This window comes from Glandiceps talaboti, chromosome 18, assembly GCF_964340395.1.
Source record: "Glandiceps talaboti chromosome 18, keGlaTala1.1, whole genome shotgun sequence".
In the NCBI taxonomy this organism is placed as follows: domain Eukaryota; kingdom Metazoa; phylum Hemichordata; class Enteropneusta; family Spengelidae; genus Glandiceps; species Glandiceps talaboti.
Window position 1 is genome coordinate 18,605,275 of NC_135566.1, and position 14,283 is coordinate 18,619,557.

General features: G+C 32.9%; 1 protein-coding gene across 1 annotated transcript in view; it reads right to left on the reverse strand.

Annotated features, from left to right (window-relative positions):
• The window catches only part of LOC144449785 (lysine-specific demethylase 2B-like), an 84,478-nt gene that overhangs the window by 65,281 nt on the left and 4,914 nt on the right, over positions 1-14,283 (reverse strand). The window contains exons 6-9 of the mRNA XM_078140361.1: positions 13,692-13,798; positions 12,979-13,072; positions 11,776-11,929; positions 7,294-7,409 (exon numbers count right to left, since the gene is read on the reverse strand). Of these exons, the coding sequence (XP_077996487.1) occupies positions 7,294-7,409; positions 11,776-11,929; positions 12,979-13,072; positions 13,692-13,798 (471 nt within the window). The remainder of the gene's footprint in view (positions 1-7,293; positions 7,410-11,775; positions 11,930-12,978; positions 13,073-13,691; positions 13,799-14,283) is intronic.

Here is a 14,283-nt window from a genome sequence, read left to right on the forward strand (position 1 = left end):
TTTAGATAATCAAAATGATACAATATACATTATAGTGTCAGCTGGGTGGTATGCAGTGTGCCAAGTTGACACGCCACTGACGCATACAATTTCTAGTGACGCACTAAAATTGGTGTTCCCCTACTTCTTACTTATCATGTGGTGACTCACAAGAAAACCCAGTTTTCTCATTTTGACTCATAACAACAAAATTTGATTATCATTAGAGGGCACACTGGTGGTAGGGATCATTGTATGACCTAGTTTGCCAAAATGTGGATAAAATCTTACTTTAGTATTGTCACCAGGACAGAGCACATAATGTTCATCAGTGATCAAATTTGGTGGAAGTTGAAATGTTTTAGAATGAGCACAAACATGACAAGGGGGAAAGAAAATAAATACTGAAAATAGCACTTATCAATCATGCGTGTATAAATTTCAGAGTTGCATTTTAAAAAACAGTACATGCAATTTGTATGTACATGTATAATTGTGTCCATTTTGTGTATGCTTTTGTTTAAAAATCATGTTGAAATCAAAATTTACAAAACCCAACACTACCTTGCATGATACTGTGGAAATTTTGGAACCGCTATTCATTCATAAGAATAAATAAATTGACAATTAAAACCATTTTCAGGAGCAAACTTACATTTTTTTAATAAAACGTATCATCATAGCATTATCACTAAAGCTATCAAAATCCTATTCAAAAGTATTAGTAAACTGATGGTTCAAATAATTTTGATGGGCAAATTACATTTCTCTAAAACGTGTCACTATAGAAATATTAGTGGCACGCGATGACACCTATATCATGTGCTATTCTGCTGTATTTTTTAATTGTGGATAACAACCATACTTATACCATGCACGAGCCAGGTTCAACAAAAAATATGGAATATATACTCTGGTTCTACGTCACGACAACACCCAACTATGTCACAACAACGCTTGTCTATGTTATTACTTTTACTGTGTTCAAAATATAAGTCCAAACGCTAAAAATTGCCATTACCTTCCCAAATATTCTTTTTATATTACTAGCAGTGGTATAATTATATTATTCCCCAATATTAATCTTCATTCGGCCGAAAAATACTCATGACCTAAGGACTGTCTCTACTAGCAACTTGTAGTGAGGCCACTTGCATTTTCTTTGGCCAATCGAAGAAAAATATTGGGGATAATATATGAATGTACTGAGCTAACTCATATTGTTATTTTTCCAGATGTTACAATTTTTTATTGTGAATAGAATAATCCCTAGATACCATACCCTGCCTAATTACACAGCTACATGTATCTATTGTTCTGTGGAGACAATGGAATACATATCCAGTGCATGCACCTTTAGGCTATTTTAGAATATCAGTTATGTCATTGATACTAATCCTTATCAACAAGTGATAACTGTATCCCCACTTAATCTCCGATTCAATTTCTCATATTACAACTAATTTGGAAGATCAGTAAGATCTCTCTTGTAGTAGGGCAAACTTGTTTCTTTTCAAGTAAAACCTACCAATATTCAAAAATTTACGTATGTACATAATTAGTTTTGAAAAGCACAAATGACTAATGAGATGTTTTGAAATATGGCTTTTTTATAAATTTTATATTTAGGTCAATAACTAGCACATTCATCCTTCATAAATAATTAAGATTTCAGAAAAAAATGAACATGGAATGAACTCATTGGGGAATTTCAAATCAACTTACGTTTTTATCCTGTGTATATTCAACCAAAGTCTCAAAACAGTATGGTAAGCAAACATTTATGACAAAGGGGAAAGTTCTCTATATATATGATTCATTTTATAGAAAACAACAGTTGGTATAATCCCCTGAGACTATGGATCAACAATGATAAATGTTGGCCATATTGTGGCATACAATGCCATCACATATATAATAAATTTCGATATTTTGTGTGAAGCTGTGTGAAAGTATTAAAACGTCCTTCAGTGTTCATTCAGTGTTTTTGCAAAGTTTTGTAACAACAGAAACAATGAGATAGGAAAATAGGCAAAATTTAGTTTACATTAGCTACCAACCCGGACCAAAATTGAATTCACAGTGGCTACCAACACCAAGTAATCTGTCAGATGTGACAAGTTGCACTGCCTGCCCTATCAGCCCATAAAAAGAGAGGGACAATTCAGGCTGAACAACCTAATATGACGCATCTTAAATCTAACCCAAATTTTGACAGTGAAACTTTGGTAAATTTTACCAGATCTCTCCAATATCTGAACACTACAAAATCCATGCAAAAACAACTGAGATATCTTACAGAATGAATCATTACTTGTCAAGAAGTTGAAATGTCCAGAATTGATTTGACATTAGGGGTGTGTGTACTTTTACAGTAAGTAATTTGAAAGAGATTCTTACATGTCAATTATGTTTGAGGTTATTGTACTTTGTGTGCAGTGGTAACCTTTCTCTTTTGTTGCCTGCTGTGTTAATTCTAAATGAGAAGTCTTTTGACACTTCAGTTCTGAATCATACTTCATAGAGAAACTAATGATCCAAAACTAACTCACTCAGTTGTCTTCATTGTGTGTGACTTTAATTTTTTCCTGACTGTACAATAACCAATTATAATGTGGTAATTTGTGTATACTCCCTGTGCAGAGTTTTGTACTTTTAAAAAGAGTTTGGTAAACTATGACAAAACCACTTCATAACTCAAAATAGTGTTGTTCCTATTCAACGCATTACGATTACTTCAATCATCTCCACTCATGTATAGGGAAAGTCGTTATTCTAGCACAGAAATTTGTGCTACCCCGCTGGGCGAAGTGTAAACAACGTGTGTTACGCAGTAGTAATCCATTACAAATTGACAGGCATTTGCAATTTATTGGTTAGTTCCTTTTAGGCATTTGCTCATTTAACTGAACTCCACCTCTCAAGTCTGAAACTAAAATCATGTTGGGACGCAATAAAGTCATCACATTTATATGAACGCTGTCATGGGTAGCACAGATTTCTGTGTTAGAATAGCGACTATCCCTATACATGAATGGAGATGATTGTAGTAATCGTAATGTGGCATAGAGGAACTAGACTAAGCTGAAAGAAAATAAGTTATAACTGGCAATTTTTATATATATTTTATTTTTAAGTGTTCCATTTCGTTTATTGGATATCTATAACCAAATACATGATAAGTTCCACACACACACATTATGTGAACTAAACATTGAATGTAACAAGGTACTTGTAAAATTCTTTGGTTAATAAATGCAAGACCACTTCAAAGTAAATGATATCATGTATTCTGCATTATACACTTCAGTTTGAGTGGTTTAGATTTTTTCCAAATGTTATAAAATTACATGTCTTGCACACACTGCCGGTATTCAAGTATAGTACATCATACTTTGACATTCAATAAGTGAATGAACACAAAACCACTTCACAGAAACTGACATATTTACGATATATATACTGTATAAAATGTTCATTTTGTGTGACTGAACTTTGCTATATACACATACAAACAATTATATTTTAAATTATATCTTCTGTACATACATATATACTCAATTGCTGAAGTGCAGTTTTTACTGTACTGGGTGTAAAACTACATGGTGAATAAAGGAACACAGCAGCACAACAACTTCAAAGCAATTGATTTACAACTTTTATAAAAAACATGAAATTTAAGAACCAACGTTAAAATCCCAGTTATTGATCTTACCAGTGAGCCATAAGATGTGTTGCTTATTCTGTACCAGACTAACTATTTCTATAACTCTGCCAGACAACTGTTTTTATAATAATCCTAATCTGACATGGGCCTTTAAAAATCAATCATACAACATCTTGGTTGGCTATGGTGGTATTCAGGTCAGTTATTGACATGTTTGTTTGACACCCAATCATTCTAGCCTAACTAAGGGACCTTGTCAGGTCTCCACTAGGGAAGTACACCATGTTCATTCCACGAATCAACAAAAAAACCCTGGATATGATCAAACTTATCGTATAGTTAAGTAAATGCAAGCAAAGAAAAGGAAGGGATGTGTCAAGTTACACTTATGTGTACCTTTTTATTGTTATTCAATGTTACAATCATCATTGGGAATAAAACAGGTCACCTACAAAACTCAAATTGTATGTATATCCGTAAGGCCAAATCAACAACAAAGTACGTAAAGTTGTGAGGAGTATATCAAAGGATTCAGTCTTGATACACTTCCAACTCACTACAAGTAAAACCAACTGGAGTATTTAATCTAAATGAATGCCAAGTCCTTGAACTTTCACACTATTTGTGTGTTTTTGGAAAACATCTGAAATCAAAATCCCTAATGTACAACTGCTCAAATAGCTTTTAGCAGAATTACTTGGATATCTGGCTTAAAAATATTATTTGTCAGAACATCATGCTAGTACGTAAGTCGGGTAGCCAAGTCTCTAGTCTAAAATAGCTCTTATGGATACCATCTGACAGTAATCGCTATGCATCTATTCTTAAAAGCTAAAACATTTTGTACATTTAAGAAACTCGTAATTGACTGTTGTTAGACATGTTTGAAGTAATCAAACTATGGATACTTTGCTCTAAAACATCTCCTTTCATTATTTAGAACAACCTGTTTCTGTTCAAACTTCTCTGACCAGAAAAGGTTTGTTCAAAAGCTCATTTGAGTCTTTTTCTCTTCATTATTCAGCATCATTTTCCAGTCTTTTGATTGAATTGAACTCCTGCAGCAATTTAGTGAGTAGTGAATTTACATCTTTTATTATACTTGTATATTTTATGCCACCATACAAGTTATTTCAATGATAATATCATGATTGTATAACATCAACGGAAATTAAATAAAACTTTTTACAATAAATAACTTGTGTGAAATTTATAGAAATTATATGCTATTATTATGTGACAACCAGGAACTCAACATTTTTTTTCAGTAGAATAAAATATCTTACTATAACCATAAATATATAAGATTACCATTATGGCATTAAATAATACATGCCAAAATAAAATAAAAGTAGAACAGTGAGAAATAAACATTTATGCAACTGTAGTATGAGTAATGTAAATTTTCACAGCATAATTATAAGAAAAATCAATGATTACTGCCGAGATGAGTTTATTTTGTAAAACTCTAATAACTGCAAACACTATTGTATCCTGGCCTAGTTCCTGCGATGTTTACACGAATAAACAAACACGGAGTATATTAGGTACTTCACATTCATTATAATAACCATGGCAGCACACAATGAAAAGAAAAACATGGCAGAAAGTCCATCCATTCAAATCTGCCTTTGAATACAGTCAACAATTGTGACAAATCCTCCTATTCACTTCAAGGTATCAATTTTGCAAACAAACTGAGTAGATCATAATAGTCACTACTACTTCTCATGTAGTACAGCGTATCTGTTACTAGGATTACCTGTCAGTTGTGGTACATATCAAGATAAATAACACTTTATCTTCAGACTTGAACTTGTGAAAACTTAATCAGTAAATCCACTGTAGTTATATTTGCATATAAATAAGGCAGCTGTCTTCAATACCCAGCTTGCTTATGATTAGCTGATTGTTATTTGTCATACAAAAAAATACAATTTCAGATTCAATTTGCTTCACAAGATTATTTCTAAAACGACGAAAGTATGAAAAATCAGACTCTACGCTCTCAATTCTATGAAGAAAAAAAAACATCCCTCGTTGAAAAATAAATGTATGACTGTACTGCTAACATGAACACATATGTTCTGTACTTTGCACTTAATGGCCATGTCATACTCAGTGTACATTTAATTAGGTATCTCCCATTGTAGGTTATGATTTTTCCTACATATGGTCAATATCACAGTCTATGAATAGCCCTAGCTTTTGACAGCCACACTAGATTACATCTCTGATAATGTAAACAAATGTATATATTTCACATATGTCACATGAACTACTAGAATTTGTACCACTACTAGTAGTACGATTACGTGAAAACAGAAAATATTTACTTTGTGATATTTGGAAGTTGTCTGTTTATGTGTCACTATTTCACATCCATATCAAGGAAATGTTTCCATATTTCTACACATCTGTGCCTAGTTATTTTTCATTACAGATAATCTTAATTTTCTGTATGTGTTCCTGGTTATTTTGCTGTGTGGTATTCAGTGCAATGTTTATTGTTAGTTTTTCTGTTCATTAGATTTTTGTTCTGTTATATTGCACTACGCATCAAGGGACATGTTTTTGTTTTTTATTAGCACCTATTTATTTTCACTATGGTATTCCATGATGATGTTTTTATTTTTATTTTTTTTTTATTTTGTATAAACATCTATTTATTTCTCACAATGGTATTCCAGGATGATGTTTATTGATTTTGTCACTTTTTTTTGTAGAAGCACGATTTATTTTTCATTATGGTATTCCAGAGCAACTTTTGTTATTTTTTATGTATATGCACCTATTTAATTTATACTATAGTATTCAACGGAAATGTGATAAAAAAAATTGTTTAGAACCTATTTATTTTCACTGTGGTATTCCAAGTCAATTTTTTCTTTTTTCTTATACGCACCTATAAAAATTAATAATTATATTCCAGGGTAATTTTTATCTTTTTGCTCTATGTGGAACTTGTTATTCTACACTATAACTTGTACACAAATTTCTGTTTCTGCAATTATTCTGCACAATCTCTTCAATAACTTGGAAGACTGGTGAGCGTTTATATAAATTAAATTGGTATGTCTACGGCTCATCAACAGAGTTGTACTGTAATGTTTAAAATAGTGAGGAGTGACATCCTAAATCAAACAGTGACATCTTAGTTAAACCAACCAACAGAATAATTAATGGTTTATGTTAGTACTAAACATCAACCACTTATGTGGTTCAACCTTCAGTTTACTGGTAGTGGTCAAAGTATGATGAAGACTGCATATAAAATGTTTTAATTTCAATAGCCAGATTTGTTTATCTGATATATTGACCCAAAATAGCAACACTCACAATTAAAGTGCACACGTCTGATGGCACAAATACATGAGAAAATATCAAAATGCATTTCTCTCACTTTTTTTTTATCTGACATCTGTAATCAGACATACATATGTATATCAGCTGAGCACTAATACTATGTATTTTTAGCCACAAGTTGAACACAAATCAGAAGTTGGAAGCATGATATATATTATTTGTCATACAAAATCATGATGGAGAATTACCGCAAGAGGATGAACGGTACTTGAACACAAACTTATACAATAGAGAATTGCTACAGGAGACTCAAAAGGAAAAAAATAATCACTTTTTCCTACCTTAGTCCTGTCTTCAATATCAGAAACTCTCAGTTGCTCAGGGATATTGAAACTATGCAAAAAATTCCCGCCAAAGACCAATGAGTCCACAGGTGTATAGACTGCGTGAATCCAACCTATAAGAAAAAGAAAAGACCATTCAATGAGTTTTTCTTTTGAGTTCCAAAGAGGTCGTATATATTCAACATACCATACAATGAAATACAGCAGTTCCTTGCAGCAATAAATCAGGAACTGAATTCATATATGTCATTGTTAATGTACTAAATAAAAACCAGGGGTTTTGGAAACAGCCCAAGTACCTGTCATGTATTGAGAACCTAAGCTGGTCTTGTCCACCCTTGTCAAGTGTATGAACTAACAACTATGTGAAGTACACACATCAGGAAGAATTAACAGGTTTCTAACGGTGCATATTAATCAGCTAGAGAGAAGCAGGATTTCCACATTTTGCCTTGGTCAATACGCCTGGTAGGATCACACAACTGCAAATGTGTAATTGAAAATGTATCAAAACACATAACACAATGTAAATAGGGCCCTCTATCTTACTGGAGTATTTTGCAATTCAAAGCGTTTGCATATACTTGGCTATACCATACAAATTAACAATGCCAACATTAATCAGGCTAAAAATGGCCAGCCATACACAATAGTATACAATTGATCAAGGGACGCAGTGGTTGTACAAACCAGCTCAATTATAATTTTTAATATATATATATGTATCAGTGTGGTTAAAGATAAGAGATTTTAGTGTTTCCCCTTGCTTTGAATACCCCACTTGTTCTATTTTTGCCTCAAGGAATATACAAATGAATAGTACATCATATGTCACAGCTGTTGTGTTCAACAAAAATGTTTTATTGTTGCATTTTTTTGATCTCATGGAGTAAATTTCCCCATTTTGATATACTTAGTGAATGCCCGGTGAGTTTATACAGTTGGGGATGACATTATCAATTGGTGTATCAACTGCCTGATTTTGCTCATTTTAAGATTATATCAGATTTAATATGACAGATTGCAAAATCTCATGTTTTTATTCATATAAAGTGGGCAGTCCTTGGTCTTCATCAACATGAAAAATTGTTATGAATCCGAGTCTTCCACAAGTACGATGCACACACAAACTAAATAAACGTATGATGCTGCCACTATGCAGCACAAAAATTACAATTCACTACATGCTTTATTTAGGTTGTTAGATGGGAAGAGTAGGGAATGTTTTTTACCTTATATGCACACAGCTAGAAAGGAGTGAGTCATGCTGACTGATTGTTAAGTGAAAGTAAAGTAATGGAGTGAGGTTGGGACGTGCATTTCAAATACACCTTGTAGAGTACAAAATGATTGTATCATTGGGCCATGAGCACTCAATCAATGATGCTTTCAGGTCAGAACTGACTATCTGACGCTAATCCCCACAAAATAAATCATTCTTCCATGTGAGGAAATACATTATGATGTAGACATATGTTACTGCCTGTACTCTGTTGGACCAATAATTGACAGTGTCTTAATTACTATGCTGTTACTCTCTATAAACACTAGGAATTGATACTGTAGTATCAGTTATGCATTCTTTTATTCATTCCTTTTCCTTGTAGAGAATAGAAAAGGGAAATAAAACTGAACTACAGGGCTTGAAATTAACAGTAGTCCTGAGTCTATAGACTACCAATTCTTGTTACAGGACTACCATATTTGTAGCTGGTAGCCCACTGAGGCTACTACTGACTATACAATGGTTTCAAGGACAGAAGATTTTCAAACATGAAAGTATTTTAATAACACATATTTCCATTAGAGGAACTCTCTTTTCAGTTCAGGAATATGGGACTACTGGTCACAATCCTTGGGCTACCAATTTCTGAAATTGGTAGCCCTCTAGGACTACCAAAGAAAAATGTTACTTTCGAGCCCTGTACTAAGTAATTTCCCGGTGAAATTACAATGTTAGGCTAACCTAAGGGCAGAAGGAGAATAACAGTGTGATATCTAAAACATACAGAATTGATACTATAATATTGGGGATGTCTTTTATTCAGTCTTTCATTCATTTATTAGGTGGAGGAGAACAAAATAAAAGTGTGATCTCTTACTAAATTAGAGAGTGACAGATTAAGTGCATATAATTTAAACACTAACAAATGATACTGCAATTATTTTGTCAGTTCTATGTTCTCTTATTCATTCATTTCCTTGACTGAGATCAGGAAATATGGGAGAACACACAATGCTGAACCAAATACCTCATTAAATTACACAGTGACAGACTAAGGACAGAAAACAGTGAATAAAATCATATCATTCAAACACTCAGGATTGACAGTATAATATCAGTTACGAAATCTTCTATTTATTTATTTACTTGTTTTCTTTGCTGAGAAGGGAGCAAACAAATCTGTACTATCAAGTTCTAAACATCAGTGTTTTTGCTAAGGTGTCGGAACCCCGGGAACAGACGAATAAATTTTGTAAAATGGCAGAGTTCTCATACACTGTAATATAAGTTTTGGTGGGGAACCCCGGTAAAATGACTGGGGAACTCAGGATAAGTTTTACCTAATTACCACCCTTAAATAAAATCACTGTAAATATGCATTAAAGATGCAGTAGTTGACTAGATTTTAATAAAAACTATTTTGTTCGGTGTTCGGACATAATGACTTACTCACAATATCATACACCCTGAACAGTATTGAATCACCTATATATTGGATAAACATATTTGTATTGCATAATATGGTACAATATATCTAATCAATTTATTTTTAGGTCCACACCCAAAAATAAGCACCCCAAATGAATTATGATTTCAACTTATGACTGTATTACTTATAGAGAATGTAGACCTCTAATTTACATACTCATTTCCATAATTATCAGTATCTCAACAATTTTAGTGAATATATTGTTGGTTTTCAGATCATAAAAATAATACACCAATTACAGCTACTGCAGGAGGGCAGAATAATAATAACAGTATATCATTTTGACTTTTCACTGGACTCTCAGTTTAAAACAACAGTACACCAGACTGATAGTTTATTGCCACAACTAGTACACACTTGATGTCAACTCTGAAGTCAAGCCTACTGACAAGACAAGATTATTTATCTACACATATAGCACAGGGCTACTTATCTGTCCATATAATGACAAGTGTGGTCTAGGTCTAGATCATGAAATTTGGACAGCTTGCTAAAATTACCACATAAACATAGATTTAGTAATTACACTATATATATAAACTGATAATATAAAGATAATATAAATATTTTAAAATGTAAATAATAATGTGATTTTTTTAATCATTGTGGGTTTGGAGGTCATCCATCATATATATATATATATATATATATACACACACACATACATACATACATATCTTAAAAGTGAGACATGATCATGAAATCTAGACTTGATGTTAAATTACTACATAAACATTGACTCAGCAATTAATACTGATATATACTGATATCATCTTAAAATGCAAATATTGATAATGTGATAAAGTTCATCATGGTTGGTTTGTAAATCAATTTTATTTGGGTAAATAAACAAATTATCATTATCATTATGATTATATTAAATAAACGACAATATTATATAAGCTTTTTAAGGTAACCTGTATTACAAATTTTAACATGTCTGTTATGATTTCATAATATGTAATTTTTATAATTTTACGATATTAATTTACATGACATTTCTGCACTCATTTATTAATAAGATTATGTAATGCTGTACATATGTCAAAATGTTCTATTTTTGAGACATTTACTGAAAAAGAATACATACGTTAAAATTTTTGTTGACTTTAGAATTTTGACTTTTAACTACAATAATTTATTTAACGAGTGAAACTGAAGGTGTATAAGCCAAAAAAAAAATTAAAGCTACACGAGCTGTATTAGGATATTATTTTTTTTCAATCAGATAACCAACAATATATTCACTAAAAATTGTTAAAATACATTGCACATGTCAATTACAGGTCAAGTTATCCATAAGTAGTACAGCATTAGGTTGAAATTGTAATATCATTTGGTGCACTGATTTTTGGGTGTGGACCTAAATTCAGTTTGATTGGATTTATTTCACCATACTATGTGTATTGTTACACAAAATCATTTAGCCATAGATAATTCATTACTGTTCAGGGTATATGATATTATGATTTATGTCATTATATTTAACAGAACAGATTCAGACAATATTCAAATCGTAGCTAGTCCAGCTTTAAATCAATTCATATTATAAACAATTATACAATGTTTAAAAAAAATACTGAATGACAACTAAATTTGATCACATATGATGTGATCATATATTAAATATTTATAACTATGATTCAATAAATGCATATAATACATATTTGGAAAAATTAATAAAAGATAAATTCATTATTGATATAGTATTATGACAAGTTTCAAAAGACATTAATATCAAATAAAAATATTGATATCAACCAACCTGTAGGTATTAAGAAAGTATATCCATCATGTAACGTAATCCGGGCACATTTTTGAACTCGATCACCAAGAAAGATGTCTCCTTGTTTTCCTGACAAAACCCAGGCCTCGTATAACTCAAGATTATGTTCTGTTGGTGGAATCAGCCAGAATACCTAGGAAAACAGTAAGATTATAGTTTATGTCTGCTCGGTGAGCTTATAGAGGAAAGCTGGGCAGGCTTCAATGTTAATCAGTGGCAGTGTGAACTACGGGTAATTGCAAAATGTGACCTCAGTGGGGGAGCTGTCACTCTATCTGCAATATACCAACTGTACAAAATATAACACCAAACCCCGGCCATTATAGGAATGCAGCTCAATATAATAAAATATATAGTTGACTTGACAGGCTGACACTTGACAACAATTTGCTACGGCTGTCTATCATTGAAATTAGTATTTTGAAAAATGCCGGGGTTATACAGTCAGACACACACTTACTATACATGTATACATGTCAGCACTACTTAGTGATATGAATGTTGTTTTGACATGAAATATGAGTTTTCACTTATGACAGAAAGCAAACTGACTCCTTCAATAATAAAACTAAGCTACAAGCTATTTACTCAGGAAAGAGACTAATATGTAATAACTCCAGTGTCATTATAGAGGAAAGTAATTCCACATGAAAAATAATGACTTGGAACTGATGACAGGCAACAAAACAGAAGGACCTCCCTAACAACAATTCCAATCAAGCAACTAGGTCAAATGAAATTGCGTACTAATTGCACTGGTTTTTACTATTAACAAAACTCCTCATAGAAGACTTACCATGCAGTCATAAACATTGTAATAAACTGACTATATATAGAATGTCTGGGAGCCAACACTCAAAAACATGTACTCAAAGGCTTTGACTGCTATTGTTTGGGGCTAATTAGAATAACAATTATCATTGAAAACAGCTTTGGTGGTGATTGCATGCAGAAAATGGATAGAGGCCAAGCTAAGTGAAACTGCATGCGAACACAATCAATAACAGTTGATAGTGTGTGCAATATTAAATGTCGATCTCTCCACTTGATTACATTGTAAATTCTTGGCAATAATAGAAAGGGATGGGCTGTGCTAGTACTACTACTATGGTATACTACTATACAGTAATGACAGTAACACCGAGTGAAGACATGTCCGTTTATGTGTGTGTGTGTACATACCTTCTGTCCATGTAAAATGTGATACCAGACTGAAGTGCCTCCGAAATCTATGTGGAAATCTGTGTAACATCCAGCTACACTCATTAAACAGTACCTGTGAATTGGTACAACATAAACAGCATGTCAGTATCGTGTAACAGTGTGATCATGCTCTCTGTACACTGCTAGTCATACTTAGCTACGTCAAACGTGCACCACACTACACTAAAGGGGCTATGTCTGATTGTATCTCTTAAATTCCACTGAATAAACGTAGTCCCACCAGGATCAACCACTGAGATAAGACAGATCAAAATCTATGAGCCTGAGGGTAAAGTAGGTGGGTCTACCTGTTAACGTAACCTGCTAAAGGCGGGTCATATTAGCAATAAAACAGCTCCATGCACGTTTAGTTATACATAGGAACATCCAGGAAGTAGCCCCTAACGGTTCAATTCGTCCTTATCTAGGTCACGTGTTCACCACGAGGTGCTGCTCATTTGCAGTAGTTTACTTGTAAGTTATTGCTTGGGTTATATGTGTACATTACACATTGTCATTTAAATTAGTTAGGTAATTAAATTGATAAAGGTATGGCACCAAAATAGAGTCCCTAAATCTAAACAAATAATTTGAACAACATTTGACGCCACAAATTACATGTGTTCTCAAAGATTCACCTCACCGTTCACACACTGTACTTCCAGCAAAGATTCCATATTTACTTTACTTACTTTTGAACTTTTGGATACTTCATGTCAGCTATTGCATTGGTAGCTTCAATCTGTGTATCTTTCAAGTGACGTGGCCAGACGGAATCGACCCAATCGACATCACGGACCTGTGAACGGCAAAAATGACCATTACATTACAACATTGCACTATATTATACTGATTTTCGATTATCATTTTTTTAAATTCTTTTAAATCATTTATTTGATTACAAGGGAACCTATTTCATACTTTCGATGATGAGGGAGGAGACGAAAGCAGGGGACAATTTCGGAAACAGGACTCTGAAGAAACCTAAACCACGTCAACTTCGAATCATGTAATGTTTACACAACTGACTCGTGTTGACAAGCAATGGAAGAAGCTATGGCGGTCACTGCTCAAAAAACGGAGGAGGGAAGCCATGTTGACTCGGACGCTGGGGGATCCTTTGGTACGGTGTATTATTTATAAATTGAATGCGTGAATCATAAAAGTAAACCCTGAAAATGTTTTTGAGTAAAATCAAGTGAAACGGCACTAAGAAAGACGTGTACAAACTTCAAATTTCCCAAACTGTATTAGTTTAGTTTAGTTTAGTTCAATTAGGGATTA